At 40.1% G+C, this 17,048-nt stretch overlaps 1 protein-coding gene across 3 annotated transcripts in view; it reads right to left on the bottom strand.

Moving 5' to 3' along the window:
* cdh8 (cadherin 8) overlaps positions 1-17,048 on the bottom strand; it is a 119,481-nt gene that overhangs the window by 39,331 nt on the left and 63,102 nt on the right. For all 3 annotated transcript variants that reach the window (XM_050050178.1, XM_050050188.1, XM_050050197.1), the window contains one exon: positions 5,708-5,827. In XM_050050178.1, the coding sequence (XP_049906135.1) occupies positions 5,708-5,827 (120 nt within the window). The remainder of the gene's footprint in view (positions 1-5,707; positions 5,828-17,048) is intronic.

The raw sequence follows: 17,048 nt of genomic DNA, 5'->3' as shown, positions 1-17,048 counted from the left end.
GAGAGTCGGCACAATGAGTATCGATATCGAATAAGATAATCATATTGCAAAGATAATATATATAAGATAATAACATTAAAGACAAAATTAAATTGCAATACTTTTTCAAAACTTGATGATTTTACCTTTCTGTACATTTTGTATACAAATTCATTAAATAATTTTGCTTGTAAATGTCTATTTGCATAACGTTTATTGCGGAAAACACATTATTTGATCAATTTACATTGTGCCCCAAAGTTCTTTGTGCGCTCCTTACTTTTTCAACTTAGGAGCACATGTGCTCCTTGGGAAAAAAGTTAGCGTCAAACCCTGAATATGAATATAAATAATAAATCATAATGATTTCATTCAACAGATCACTGCAATAGACAATGCAAAGATCAAGTGCTCCACTTCACATGCAGTCCAGATAACCTTAAGGTGCTCTTAAGGATAAAAATAAAACTGATGACAGAAAAAACAGGCTTTTCAAGTGCTCTTAAGCTGAAACATCACAAACAGTATGTAGTAACGTCTCACTTGTCCTTCTAAATATGCATGGGACACAAACAAAGAGACATCTGGAGGACACAGTGAGTGGACATACATTTGTCACAAGAGTCCAGTTGCCATTTTTTTAAACCATGGACATGTGCAATTATGTAAAGGGATTTCACCTTATTGTAATATTTGCTTTACTTATAGGAATGATCAGCTCAGAGGTGTGTATGTGTGGTGTGCAAAAGCAACATTTTAACTTCACGTGCTGTATCATGTCACTGGTGTGAGGGTTAGAAATTAGCTTTGACTGGGATCAACAAGGTGGGCCCACCTCTCCTCTCGTCAAGCAAACAAATGAACCAATAATAACAAAAAGCAACACAAACAAGTGCCTGGTACTCCCTCTTACACGCATACAAACACACACACACACACACACACACACACACACACAAACATACTTCAGTCATCATGCTAGAAGCAACACTCTCATCTCTGTTGATCATCGTTAATTATTCAAATTAATTCCTAATCACTGAAAAGGGAGGATAGACAAACACTCATTTCCATAGATATTTGCCTCAACTTTTTTTTTTCACCGACCATTAACCAAGTGATGAATTGGGGCATGATGTTTATTTATTTATTGAATGCTTTTCATTTCCAATGTGGCGTTGTAAGTGTCAAACGCATTCTAATGGTTGTTTTCCCCTTACCTTTTATTTTTCATTAACATTCATTAAAACATCTGGCTCACTTGAATGAGCCATCTGCGTGTGCTCCGCAGTCACACAAAGCATGAATGCTAATCCTTAAATTGTCCGTTCAGTGCGTTTTCTAAAGCCACGTCCCGGCTTGCAGATGCTTGGAGACTGTGACGCCTATAGCCGTGAGGACGAGCCCGATTTCTACAAGTTGAACCGAGCGTTCGTCCTAATTATGTACATAAATTTCGAGACTCCCTTTCTTGAAGCTTGTTTATTGTGTGCTGTTTTCCAAATTGTGAGCAGTCGATTTCCATCTCATTTCTTATTAATGTAATTTCACCATTATTTAATCATATTGCTTACAGACACACATGTTAAAAAGTCAGCTGCAAAAGCAATTAAAGATCCAATCTGGAGTCTGTTTTGAGATAACTTTATGCATGATGACGCTGCTGAGGAGTTTGCCTCGTGAAAGGAAGAAGTAATTATTATTATTCCTTTGACTTCATAACGCAATGATGTTGCACAGCAAGCATATGAGTACTGCCCCATTTAGCATTTAGGACGACCAATCAGTTAATGGAAACGTGCAGCTCAGTGATGCCCATATGAATCTTATAATTTAGTAGTTTCATAATGAATTTCATGCAACCCACTGTTGAACCATACAGCATGTCACTGATGATCAGTTGACCTAGCTAACCAGGACGAACATAATAGAGAAGCCGTTGCATTTGTCTTGATGTTCCCCACTGATAGAGGCATACTTTTGTCCTCTCCCACCTGCACGCGTAGCTTATACTTCCTGTTGTGAAAGCCTAAGCGTGTCTTGCTCAGCAGGGCCAAGGTGATTTTATTATGCAGATTGCAATCACGTGTGAGTAATATTGTGTGTATGTAACACTGTCCATTAGTGATGTCAGTAACAGTTGCCTGACAAGCCTGACGAAGATCTGTGAGATCAAAGTTCGTATTTCTGTTTCACTCCACATATCAGCTGCTTTTTTTCTCATTTGCCCACTTATACATTTTTTCACTGATTTTTCAGTGTTTAATTTAAAGCTTTACACTCCACATTTCAGTTACAGCGCCCCCACTGATGCATATTTTTGCCCCAGCGTACTGTTCATGTTTTGAAAAGAAAGTGTGCAGCTGTAGAGAGAAGGTGTAGAGAAAGAGAGCGAGCCCGGGGAGCCTGAGTTAACAGCAGCCTCATGCAGCGATAATCTACAAGCATTTCAAAAAACAGATGGGCTGAGTTACCTGCAGTCCTGTTGTCATTACACAACTTTTTAAGCCATAACCAACATTGTCAGCTCTCTTTTAGCGTGCATTCGCTGATGTTGTCCCTCGCAGGCTTGCCGAAAAGAGGTTATGTAGACATGGTGGTGAACAACAAGCTCGTTAACTCACAGCTGCCATGTGGGCTCTTGATAAGTGTTTTTTTTAAGTATAAATCCCTTTATGTCCCTTCAGAAAATGTATGCATTCCCCCCCTAATGCACAGCAACAGAGTGAGATCAGCTCAGGTGGACCAGCAGGTGGGGAAGCTGTTGCATCTCCACCTGCTGGAACCTGCACAACCTGTTGCAGCTGTGGGCAGTGCACATGTACATTAATAAGCTACCCTCTCTCTCTCTCACTGCAGTCACATCTGTCTTTCTTTTTCATTTCAATCCACGCAGCACAGAGAGCTCTACTGCCAAAACTCAGGCTGCATTATAGACACTGGTGTATAAGCAAACTATAAATATCACTAAAATATGAATTAATTATAATAAATGCTTGGTTGGATCCCCTATACTTCCCTTAGATACTACAGAACGTATGATCCTCTGGCTTATGTGCCATCTTCTGTTGATGCACAGCTGTATGTGCATATATTCAGGATGTAGATGTCTTGCTTGACCTCATGTTTAGATGTCATAGTTTACCAAGTAACCTTCAGAACTGATTTAAATATTCAAATATTTCTTTTGTGTTCTCTAATAAATGCATTTTTTCATCCGAATAACTCTCAGTCTCTGCATTTTTCTTTTCTCATTCAGTTGGCATTTTTCCCCCTTTGGAGTCCAGGAGGTGTTACTGAGAGAGAACATTTATAAATTGTGCTGTCTATTTAATAATTTGCACTCTCGCATTACCATTCCTTGCTCACGATTTAATAGCTTCTTTGGGTTACATAAAGGGAAAGTTCATCTCAAAATTGAAAGACTTATTTTTCTTTTTACCTGCAGTGCTATGTGTCAGTCTAGCTTGTTTTGGTGTGACTTGCCAAGTATTGGATATATCTGCCATAGAGATGTCTGCCTTCTCTCCAATATAATAGAACTGGATGGCGCTCTAGGCTTGTGGTGCTCAAAGTGCCAAATTTTTTTTTTTTGAAAAAGTCATTAGCAACGTCTCTTTCCAGAAATCACAATGCTGTTACCCAACATAATCCACAGAGCTTGTTGTGATCAGTTTCATGTAGGAACTATTTTCTTTCTACCGAACTTCACCAGCCAACTGTATCACTGAGCAGGAGGGAGCGTGCATCTACTCATGGAAGAGAGGCTTGTGTTTGTGACAGTGCGAGATGTAAAAATGTATGCAACCCTTGGCTGAGCTAAAATGTTAGCTTGCTAAGTGTTACTAGCAGTAGATGCACTCATCCGTCTGCATGGTGATGTGGTTGGCGGGTGGAGTTCGGTAAAAAGAAAATGGTTCCAACATGCTCACAACAAGGTCTGTAAAATTATCTTGGAATGAGACATTGCTATTGAGTTTTTGAAGTGATTTTTTTTAGCACTCTGAGCACCACAAATGGAGTGCCATCTAGCTCCATTATACTGGAGAGAAAGCAGACATCTTTATGGCCGATATCTCCAACACTCAGCAACTGACACCAAAACAAACTGGACTACAAAAACTCTACAGATAAGAGGAAAGCTATGAGTTTTTTGGGGTTAACTGTCCCTTTAATGCGTGCTTTCAGTTTAATTTGTTTTTGACGCGATACAGCTGCTTTCAAGGTCTGTCTCTCACCACCCAAACAAATCCACAAAGCCATTCCTTAATAGAAGATATACAAAAGCTGTAAAAGTTTTTTGCTGCCTCAACACAAAGGAAAATGTAAGAATTTTTTTTTGTTGTTGTCCACATTGTGGCTTGAGTTGATGGTGGAGCACACACCAAGGTCATCTCTCCCTAAACTATTAAATACCTTTCATATATTTTAAGTTCAACTTATCTGTCCTAATTTTGCCCTTCAAATTCAGTCTGAAATGCATTAGCTTGATAAATTTTACTGATTATGTTCACTTTACTGAATAATCTGTTTATTTACACGTATCATTAAATACCTGCAGCCGTCACACAGCAGCAGGAACGATACCAGTGTCTCCAAATTAAAAATGGGCATTTTTACGCACGTAGCACAGCAGAGGTAACCGCATTAATTATGATTATTAATTATCCCTTCAAGGATTGGTCACGATCTAATAATGAATGACATTCTGTACTTTTCAGAAAACCTTGTTGCCTGCAGGTAACTGGGACAATCTTGGACACAAATGGGGTGTGATGTTCATTCTGGTAATGCAAAACATGCATTAAAATGTTTCACTGCATACTGCTTGCTTAAAAGTGTATACACAGAATAGTCTGTTGGGGGTCTGATACACAGCTGGATCCTGAAAGCTTAGAGGAGATCTCACAGTTAAGGTAATACTATATCCTTGCATCTATATACAGTACAGTTAATTAGACCCTTCTGAGGTGAAGTTATTTCCACCTGCGAGTTGGATGGTCTTACCTACAGACTTGGTCAAACAGTGATAGCCCACTATTTGACCTGAGGTGACTTTGTAAGCTCATTTATCTAAGTTGAAGCAGGTAATAAAAAAAGGACAATGTTTAAATACTGAAGGGTTCTGGCCTGATGTGCCTGGCCCCTGTCTGGTAGAAAAAGACTACTGAAATAATCCTTAGATGTAATCACTGTCTCACTGTTAAGCCTATTTCTTTCCTTTTTGTCCCATTATGGGCGTGGCGTTCATTCATTGCATTTTGTAATACATTATGCTCTCCATTGGTTAGAAACAGACAAAGGCTTTGCACACTGTATTACTAGCTCCCATTAAATTTAATGAAGCACGGTTTCGATCTCGTAGAGATCTTCATCAGGCTTTGTCAGGCAAACAATGAATAACAGCACAAAGAGCTTTGCCAGCCCCGCAGAGGTGTCCTCCTTTTGTGCCTCCTTCCTTTAGAGTCAGGGCACTTACACTGGACTTCTGTATTATTGCTTGTAGTATTAAGCATGTTTTTTTGTAATATTTTAGCTGGATGCAGTGCAAAACCTCACATGGCCATCCTGCACAGGTGACTCTTTTGTGTGAAACATGTTCTGAAATGGCCTCCAGTGTGTGCTGCTTAATTAAAGTCAAGGTGAACAACAAAAACCTTCACAACTTTGCCCACAGAATAGATTCATCTACTAATTTCAAAACACCTATAAGCACAGAAGCACTTACCTGAGTTGGGGTCGACAGAGAAATACGGTTGTCCCTCCAGAATGCTGTAGACTAGTTTAGCGCTATTCCCGTACACTGGATCATCTGCATCTGTGGCTGTTACCCGGGTAACTGGGGTACCTGTAGGGCAGGAAGACAGAGTAAGAGACTATAACTCTATAGGCAATCACCTCTACATAGCTTTGCCAATCACGGTGAGAGTATTCATCCCTATGTGGGGTTGATTTGTTCAAAAATCCAGTCCCATCTGTATCAGACAGGCTTGATATCTGCACAGCACTGGCAATTGTGTTGCTCTGAAATATCAGCAGTGTGCATGACATCTGAGCTTTTTGTATCTGTGTATTTTTAATTTAATACGTCAAGGACAAATCAAAATTACCATGATGGGGAAGGCAAGGCAAGGGAAGTTTAGTAATAGAGCACCTTATCATACACAGAGGTCAATCAAAGGCTTTACAGGCTAAAGATAAGGAAAATAAAAATATTTTTAAAAAGTATAAAATTAGATATGTAAAAGTACAGGGCAGCTAAACCTTACGGCCGGGCTCTACCGGCTGCAAACGTAAGCGTCACGTCAGCGTAGCGTCACGGCGTATTCATTTGGGCTCCACTGACGGCGTACGGAAGCGACACATAGAGAAGCCAGTGGGGTTGTTTACCGTTTGCTGAGCCGAGAGGCTGCATGAAATGGGTGAGTTAAAGCATTTTACCTAAGTTATTACATATATTTACAATACAATATACAATAAACAGTTTCAACTGTATTAAAATACATAGTTTAAATGTTAGGATCACGGATAAACATGGGTAAATGCATGAAAAAAAGTCATCACATATCACCTCTGATAATGGTTTATTCATTTAAAAACACATTGTGCTTGTTTAGCACACTATTTCATGTAGTTTTTATCTGCTGGAGGGTCGCGTAGGGGAGCGTACGACAAAAATAGAGGAGCCCCGTAAAATAGGGGGTTGTCGCGCCGCTCCCGTTGCCGGTGGAGCCACTGTAACTGATTAACAGGGGGGCTAGCTGCTACGGGGGTCACGCTGCAGACGTGTCACACCGCTGACGTGCCTGGTGGAGCCCAGCCGTTATGTTTGTTTTTTGTGTTTTTCTTCAAATAGCATGGCTCTCCATCGTTTGATCAGCAATTTCAATATAACCTTGATGTCAAAAGAATGTAACATTACCCCTCTTAATCAGAATACTACCAGTGTTGGACAAACAACCCATATTATTATAAAACCAACAGATGCATAGCTGTAGATTTTAGAGGGGTGGGGGGGACGCAGGGGACACGTCCCCCTCCATTTTTATAACATGTGCACGTGACATCATTGTTTTTTCTGTCGCAGCAGCAGCAGAGTTGTGTCTTTTTTGCCGTAATGTTATCTGCTTGCAATGACGTCACTACTTTATGTTACAAGTGATCCAAATGATGGTTAAAAACATGTGGTGGCACCAGAGGAGCTGAGAAGCAGGTCAATATGATTATCAGTTGTAATGTTGTTTTATTTGTTGAGACAGTTTCAATACTTTCATCAATTACTATGGTGTACTGACTTATATAACCTATAGCAACATTTAGGTTGTACAGATTTGGGGGATATGAAATATCAAAAAATACCAACATAGGCACTGGGGAAATATTTCTACTGCAGATGAAACTATAAAATGGCTTTAAATGTTGCTCAAAAAAATTAGCATATCTCAAAAACTAAACATGACTAAAAAAAAACTAAACATGAGATGTACATAGTTAAAATAATGCATGAAGTGTGAATAAGTATTTTAATCATGTTTCTACATTAAGATCAATATGGATCAATGTGTTTTGTGTGTTTCAAATTCAATGAAAAAACATGTCAGATTTTTGTTTTATTTTTAATTTATGACATAACTTCAATACTGTATCAATTATTATGGTTTACTGACTTACATAACATTTTAGTTTAGGTTGGAGCATTTGCAAATACTCCAATAAGCAAAAATACCAACATATGATCCGGTGGACTGATACTATGGCAGGACCACCAAACCCCACATAACATATGTGTCTCCCCCAATGTTGAAATGAAGCCATCACCCTTGTTTAAATTCATAGAAAATGTAACGCAGTGTGCTTTTTTTTTTTTTTTTTAAAGTTAGTAGACTATGTAAATGAAACAATAGCTTTCATAATATCCACCAAATTTCACATTATAAATTATTACAAACAGAGAATAGCGCATCCCAATCATTGCAGCTACTGATGTTGATGTGAGATAAATTTAAAACACTCTCCCCAGCTCTTCCAAAATTGTTACACCATCCTCACTTCAACACTTAAACTTTTTGTGCCCCTCTCTCCTCCTAATAACTTTAGAAATAATTTAAAATGAATTTGGGGTTTGAGTCTTCTTCAGTCTGAACTGAAAACAACATGTTATTCCAAGAAGCACGTGCACCCACCCACAAACAAACTGTATCTTGTGCCCTTAATCCATCTTCCGATGGTATGTGTTCAGTTCCGGCATCAAAGTGTCAATTACTTGACATGCCTTCAGATGAAATATGTTATAATGGGTGTCTGGCCTAACTGAACAAACCAGTCATGTCAGTGTTGATTTGTCATTTAGCCTCTTAATGTTAGCCTTTGCTGAATATGTTAGCTAGTGTGCAAATCAACATGACAGTGAAGGATGTGTCACATACTTCTTGTAGCACAGCATGGAAAGTAACCAATTAAACTGATGGCCAAGTTCTGCTTTCACAACTGTGTTCACACTAAAAGGAGTGCTGCAACACTGTTGAAGGTTATAAGATAATCTAATGTATGTTTTTGTGCCATATCACTTGAAGTAAACTTACAGTCTTAACACACAAAGAAAACACTTTGCTCTCTTAAAAGAGTTTGCCCAACTAAAAGTTTTGTTTATGTTAATGTAAGTGTTGGCACATGTATTCTCAAAGTGCAAATCGGATATCACTGTTTCTTTAACACTGGAGCAATTAGCCATTACCTTCATGTCAACAATACGCAATGTATCAGAAATGAGGTCCTTTATTAAACCAGCTGTATGAGCTTTGGAGGAAATGTACGCAAGGACCTTCATCAATATACCAGCTCTGCCAAACGCTCAAGGCAAATCACAAAATAGATTAGCGACAATTCAATCCACCATTCACAGCTCCATTATAAGGTATCAGGGAAAAATGCATTGAAAAACTGAATATAAAGGGACTATTAACGCAATTAAACTCATCCATTTTAATTTACAGTGACCTAGCTCCTCATCAGTCTCAGTGTGATGGAGTGTGTGTGAGAGGGAAAAAGAAAGAAGGAGAGAAAAGAAACTGACATGCTGACAGTGAGCAACACGCTGGCAGGAAGCTACAGATGGTATGGTAATTGTTTCTGTGAAAGATGTTTAGAGGTGTTCTGACAACAAAGGGAGACGTCCCTCGTCGCAGACGGCACAGGTCCTGCCACAGGCACCTAAGTCTGTCCACTGCAGATGAAAAGGCTTGTAGTAAAGACCTTTGCTGAGTTTAGCTCCTACATTGCGATTCAGAGGTTTCAGTCATGAATTAAAACATGAAAACAAAAAAAATAAAAGATGCCAGATGCGACGGAAACACAATCTCTGCACAGTGTGTGACCCACAAATCAGACATCTCGGCTTGCTGTCGTTTGCTGCCTTTACAAGCACCGAAACAACCTCCAACTGACCTGCTGACCAATGTGCAGCACAGTGATGATTTAAGATACATCTAATCTGCAAGAAGTTAAAAAACAAACTCTCAAAATACACATTAAATTCACCAAAGCAAAGCATTCCAGGGTAACCTCTACAAAACACAAAGGACCTTTCACAAACAGCACTACACCAAAGATGTTTTTCAGTTATCTCCTCTTTGTGACGTCAGCTACATGTGTCAACTATTGATTAATAGTCACAACCGCCTCTGTGGTCTTGTAACAGCAAAACAAAGCAAAAGCCACCTTTGCACTCTAACTGGAGTAGCAGTTTCACTGTTGCAACCCAATTATTTCACAGTAAGGGAGCCTCAAGTGGTCCTCAGAGACAGAGGTGTTCTTGTAATTCATAGTCTTATGATGACCCATGCTGTTGTGTTGCCAAAGCTTACCTTGTAAATTTCATACCGCTTGTTACACCCCATGCCTTTTGCAGTGTTAAGATGACAGCAGATCAATGAGCTCCCTTTCTTCCTGTGTTTCGGCTTGCTGTGATAACACTGACGAAAAAAACAGCATGTTATAACTTGATGTCAGCTGCTGATAGACTTGGAATTTTCTTTACTTGAATCCACTAACCTGCCACTCAGATAACTTACTCTCAATTTTCATGAAGTAAACATCAACCGTTGCATTGACTATACTCATCATAAGCTGCATGTGTCTCACATGCCTTAAAAACAGGCTGCTCTCATGCACTGCTCATACTTTCACCTATGAAAAGGTATGTCCCAAAATATAACCCATTGTATCAGAAGGCTGCAATCACATGACCTACGTGCTGATGAGCATAAAGACAGAAAAAGTACAAAGACCAAAAGTCTGTGTGAGAAGGCAGGTTATATGCTGCTCTCATGCCCTATTCGTAAATTATTCTATGAAAAGTAATGCACCAAAATGTGTACATATCCCACATAATGAAGAGCCAATAATTTGTGCATAACTGTGATATTTTAAAGGTTTTGAATACGTGACCAATACACTGATGGGACTAAAAAGGGAAGCAGTCCTGAGTGGTCCTGTTAGGAGGCAGGTTGGGGTTGGTGGATGGGTTACAAACACAGGACGGGACTTTCCCATAAGACCAGTGTTCGGAACCATGTAAATTTTGAGGCATTTTAAGGTATGTCCTCATTATGTTTCTTTTCCTAAACCTAACCACAGTAACTTCTCTTGCCTAAATCTAACCTCCATAATTTTATGTTATTAAATTACTTCAGGACAAAACATTTGTGGGGCACTAATTAATTAGATATCATACAAACTAGTGTGTGTACATTTTGGTGGGACATCATACAAGCCCTTGTATGAGGATACATTGTTGGTTTGGGTGGTGGATGGGTCAAATATACACAGGACTTTCCCCCAGGAGATTGGCGGTCATGGCTGCTTAAAACCAAGTCAAGTTTGAGATATTTTAAGGTATGTTGTCACTATGTTTCTTCCCCTAGACCTAACCTGCATAACTTTACTTGCCTAACGCAAACTTATGTAACTTTACATTAAGTACATACTGTAATTTAGGTTAAGTACTGTGAAGTAAGTTAAGTATCGTTAATGCCATTCGTGGGACGCTACTTTGTTAGATATCATATAGTCTGAGTGGGCGGAAGTTCGCTGCATAGATCAGCCTCTCATTTGGCGGAACAAGTCACCTGTTGAAGTCCCGCCCTACCACCTCCGGTTGCAGTTTTCAACACATCCTTTACTAACTTTTGCTGTGTTTGATCTTGCGGGGATGTAGCCATTCTTCTGCCATGGTTCGCGTACTTAAGTAAGTTAAGTATCGTTAATGCCATTCGTGGGGCGCTACTTTCTGAGTGGGCGGAAGTTCGCTGCATAGATCAGCCTCTCATTTGGCGGAATGAGCCACCCGCTGAAGTCCTGCCCTACCACCTCCGGTTGCAGTTTTCAACATGTCCTTTACTAACTTTTGCGGTGTTTGATCTTGCGGGGATGTAGCCATTTTTCTGCCATGGTTTGCGTCCTGTAGGCGATATTTTTGTGGGCATGTTACACCAAAACCTGTTTCCCCTCGGCAATATTTTTGCAAGTGCACCGTTGCTGGCACCGCCTAGAACGATTGTGATTGGTTGAAAGAAATAAAAAAAGCCGGAGCGTTTTTCTCCTCCTATTGTGATTGGTTGAAAGAAATAAAAAAAGCCGGAGCGTTTTTCTCCTCCTATCTTAAAGTGAGAGTCGGCGCAGCCAGACCTTTCTTTTCTTGAGAAAGGTCTGGTGAGCGAGACTAGATATCATATGACACATTGTATGTGGACACTGCTTTAAAACTACACACCAAACGTATTCTCATACAATGGTTGGTATGATATCCTATGAATTAGTGCTCCACAAATTATGTTACATCCTTAACATAAAATTACAGAGGTTAGGTTTACCGAAAGAAACATCTTTGTGCATCTTTAGGGTCAGGAAAGTAACGTTACTGTAGTCATGTTTAGGAAAAGAGACATGGTGAAAACATACCTTAACAGACTGTTCGGAACACTAGTCTCCTAGGGAAAGTCCTGAGTGTTGAGAATCATCCACCATCCCAACCTACCTCCTTACGGGGAAAACTTCCTTCTCTATTCCCATCAGTGCGTTGGTCATGCTATTGCAGCTTTCCCAAATATGTGGGTTATACACAAATAACTGGCTCATGATTATGTGAGATATGTAGGAATTTTGTGTTACTTTTCATAGGAAAATGTGCATGAGAACAGCTTGACACATCATATAGGATAATACCCCAATACGGGGTTTCCCATGTCTGCTATGAACAGTTCTGCCTTGAAAAACTGCCATTTTGCAGACGTTTCCCACAAAGGTGTTAGATAAGTAAACACAGTATCAAATAAATTGGTTGACAGAATGTAAAGAAACATAATTATATGAATTATATCCCACAGATGTTTGCAATAATCCAAATTGGTGTGCTCATGCAGAAGCAAATTACATTCCGGGTGCCATAGGTGTTTGCCAATTGTCAAATGAACAAAATGAGAGACAGCTAAAGAAATTGCACCTCCTTTTTTTCAGAGATACAGAGTCTTATCTGCCTTAAAGTTAAATTACTACCACTACAGAGGGAGAAGGCGGCCATCTACACATCCCTAATTATGAAAAGTACCTTCATACTTCTAAAAGGTGTCTGACTATTGCAAACAGGGCTTTATAAATTCAGTTACACTATGGATTGAAGTGGGGGGAAGTAGAGGGAAGGAAAAAATCTTCATAAAAACAGTGGAACCGGTGAAGCATGAAATAGCTCCCTCTTTCTTTCCCTCCCACAGGGGTAAAATGCTCCTCACCACCCCTGATAAAAAAATGAGGGATTAGGAAAGCCAGTGTTTTGGTCCTGTTTCAAATCAGTGCAGATTAGCTCGTCCTTCCCCTTGATAATGCTCAGAAATTTCAGGGACACTGCAGAAACGGATGTAGCTGTAGGCCAGGCACTGGGCACAGAAACTCAGTTGTAGGAGGAATATTGTCTCTGGCTTTTATTTGAAGCCTGTAGCATTGTGGCGATTACAATAATAGCAACACAACACCTACAAACTTCCAGGGATGAAAAAAATGGCTGCTATAAACAAAACCACGCAGGAAGGAATTAGGCATGTAAAAAGCCTGCGATGGAAAATGCTCACCCAGAATGCAACTGATGTCCACTGCTCTGGCATCTGTTTTTACCTGAAAAGTGTTACTTACACACTATTCTCAGTCAAACCTGTTAGAGATATGGAAGTAGGTGCAATCATGCTATTTCCTGTCTAAATGGATTTGTCTCACTTTTCTCCCGCTGTCAAGCAAATGCCCAGACACGGCAAGATTACATATGAGCATTTCCTGGGAGAGCAAATCTCCCTCTGTCGGTTTGGTCAGTAGCCCACAAAGTGACACGCATTAAGCATGTATGAAAATACAGCCTGCGTTTATGGTTGTTTTCCCACGCTAAGTGTAATCTCATTAATCACGTCCTGGATTTAACACCAAACCATTAGTTTAAACACACATCATTTTCTAAAGATGCCATTACCATATATGAGGCATTTACATCATATTTACAACTGTTTTCTTTGCTTTTTTGATTGAAAGGCCTGTGGTTTTCTAAAGGAGCCCCAGAATAAAGACATGGGGGTCTAGCCTCATGTTTTATCAACCGACAGAAATAATAGGGCGCACACTTCCTATTTACTCTGTACACTGGCTCAGTGATAGGAAATCAATAGGAATCTTCCTTGAACCAGAGTGGGGATAAATTGGGGGATGCAGCCCGATGTGACACACAATGGCTGTGGAAGGACATTGCAGCTTATTTCTGTAACACATTATCCCTCAGCACAGCTTCATCTGTATAGCCTGCTTATTTCCTTAGAAGTATTGCAAGCATAATCAAACAGTGGAAGGTCGTAAAGATGTAGCTTTGAGCTATCACAAGATGCTCATTTGCAGACGCTTACTGTACACTGCAGGGTGGCAGGAAAAAGGAAATGAATTTGAAAATTAAACAGTACGCTTGTCTGCAGCTTTATGTACAAATATGAATAAGCATGATTAAGTGCCCGATATGTTAAAATTCAAGATGCTCATTTACCCCAGCTACTGGCATCAAAATGCTGCTGGATGATGAAATAAAAATGAGGATTTTTTTTTTTGTTAAATTAACACCATTGTTTCAAACTGTGTGTGATAAGCTCTGAGACAATTAAGTGTCTAGAAATACTGGATGAAATAACACATTAATCTACAGTACAAAGAATATACAGCAAAGACATGGCTCACTGTGTGAGATATTCTGCAAAGGCAAAAACCACTGCATTGCACGACAGTACTACAAAGTCTTCATTATTATGTTTATATACACAGAGGTTCTATTTTCCAGTTGATCTAACAAGAACATGAGCTGCTTTTTCCCCCCATCGCCCAAAATTCACCCTCAGCATGCTTAGCACAACTCAGCAAACCACACCACAGGGAAGCACTCTCAGCTCAAGTACCATCATACCTATAATCACTCAGTAGAATGTGACATTACAGTTCATTTACTATTGCTGGAATGCCAGACTTCTCCACATCCCCACGTCCAACAAGCATGGCAGCTGTGTAACATCTCAGCTCTGCTCAGCTTGGACCAGCTCAGAAGCGTGAAGGGTAGAAGACAGGGGGCATTCATATGTATGCAGGCACTGAGCCATAGAGAAGGGATATCACTGAGGCATGGGGAGAGCTGTGGGCTGCATGAGGCGTGGGGCTAACAGTGCCCTGCTGTGAGCCCTACCCGGGTAAAACAATACTGTTTATGTTTGACTGGCTTTACACTGCGGGGGTCGAAAAAGAGAAAGGGAGACACAGAGAGAGGGGCAGAGGGGCAGTAGCGTGCTTGACAGAATAGTATTCTTGGTGGTTTATTACAACAGTATGCACAGAGCAAATATTAGATATTAAAGAATGGTCTTGAAAAAAACAAAAAAGGAAGATGGAGTTTTCAGGGAACACACCAACCCCTTTTAGTGGCCATTTTGGAGGTCTGAAGCTCTCAGTCAACACTAGCTCTGAGGCTTCTGATTACATATATGAGCTGACATTGTCATCAGGAGGTGGAGGAGATGGTGGATGGCATGATACCTAGGCGACATGGTGATGACCGTGGCTCCAGAACAACAAACAACAAAATTGGTTGTTTTTCAGTGAGACATTGCTGCATTTCAAGCAGCTTTTGTGTCACACCAAGCGGGTGTTTTAAGCCAAAACGTGATGTTTTTCTAACCACAACCAGGTGCTTTTTTGTGCCTGAACATAATTTACCATAGGGATGTTGAAATGTAAGGAAATGTAGACTTTAGTAGGCCTTAAACGTGTTTATTTCTGCTGTAAAGTTGGGTCTGTGGCGATTGACTGGCTTCCTGAATGACCAATTCAATGAACTGCAGTTTTTGGCACTTGCCCATTGGCTTACTTTTTCAGTTGCAGAGGTTGCCACTTGGATTCAATGTATCTGCTACATGATAATGTACAAATGCAACATATCCAGGGTTTGCAGAAACCTAGAACGCCAACATTTACTCTGGCAACTGGATTGGTTTTTGACCTTTTTAGAAAATTCTGACTTCTGTTTTACAACTGTGTAACCACTTTTGGCTCCAACAGTATCATCAGGTTTGCTGACGACTCAGCTGTGATGCATCTGATCACAGACAACAACTAGAGCACTCGGAGAGCGTATACCTCTGCCGAGCAGCTTGGATTTCCCGCCATTTTATTATTTTATCCACTTTGCTTCAACCGATCACCACCAAAATTTTATCATCTGTTCCCATTATCAACCTTTCCTGAAAATTTCATCAAAATCTGTTCAGAACTTTTCGAGTTATTTTGCAGACAAACAGACAAACGCCAGCGAAAACATACCTCCTTGGCGGAGGTAATAAAATGGCCTACCTGAAGGGTAGTAGAAAGTACAGGACCTGAGCCTAGTACGTTGGCGTCCACATTATCGAGAGCCTGACCTGCATACTGACTCAGTGGTAAGAAAGAAAAGGCAGAGACTCACCTCAGACACTTGAGGAAAGACAGGGTACCCTCCTAAATTAGGAGGAATTTTTACTCCTGCACCATCGAGAGCATCCTGAAGGGGGAACATCACTGCCTAGTACGGAAACAGCACTGAACAAGACCACAAGGCCTGCTTACAAGGGGTCATCCCTATGTTTCCAGGGTTCTATGTTTCCCGGGTTCTATGTTCCCCACTTAACCCTGCAAAAAAGCTTCTATGTTCCCCACTTACACAAAAAGGGTTCTATGTTTCCCACTTGGTTGAGCGGGCAACATAGAACCCGGGAAATATGGAACCTTTTTTGTGTAAGTGGGGAACAGAGAACCTTTTTTGCAGGGTTAAGTGGGGAACATAGAACCCGGGAAACATAGATATGTTCCTGCTTACAATAGTTGATTTACCCTGCCTAAAGGATGTTTACACTGCAAGAATAAGGCCGGGGAAGTCATGAAAAAAATACTTCATCCCGCAGATGATCCTTTATATGTCAGTTACTCACCCTGTGATACAATGAATTCAGAAATGTTTTCTTGCCTGCCTCCACAGTGAACAAAGAATCCAAAAAATGCAAACATTCTTGATGAGTTGAAGTCATACAAGCCAAGATTAACAACAACAAAAGTGTATCAAAACAACCGTTTACAAATTCTCACATAACTCGTGCAGTACAATCCAAGTCTCATCTATTTCGTCGTGAGCTCAGTACCTCCCAAACACATTCATTTTCGTTATTCCTATTCTATTTAAACTCGTTTTATTCACAAACTGGAAGGATTACTTTTCACTGGACGTGTACCTTATATAATTACGTGACAAATAAAACTGAGTGATTGATTAAAGTATTCAATTACATATTTTTTTTCCGTGATGCCAGCGATGATTTTAATACCATCAACAATTCACAGATTTCTTGACTGTGGAGTGACGGGATTAAATTTGAGAAAGCTCTCTATTATGCAGAAATTGTAAACCTCAAAATGTATTCATTGGCCAGTTAGACAATTGCTCAACAAATCCATGTCATGAATGATGTAAACTGCAT

This window comes from Epinephelus moara, chromosome 1 (assembly GCF_006386435.1).
Source record: "Epinephelus moara isolate mb chromosome 1, YSFRI_EMoa_1.0, whole genome shotgun sequence".
NCBI lineage: Eukaryota > Metazoa > Chordata > Actinopteri > Perciformes > Serranidae > Epinephelus > Epinephelus moara.
Note: the sequence above shows the minus strand (reverse complement) of the source record. Positions and strands in the feature narration are given on the sequence as shown.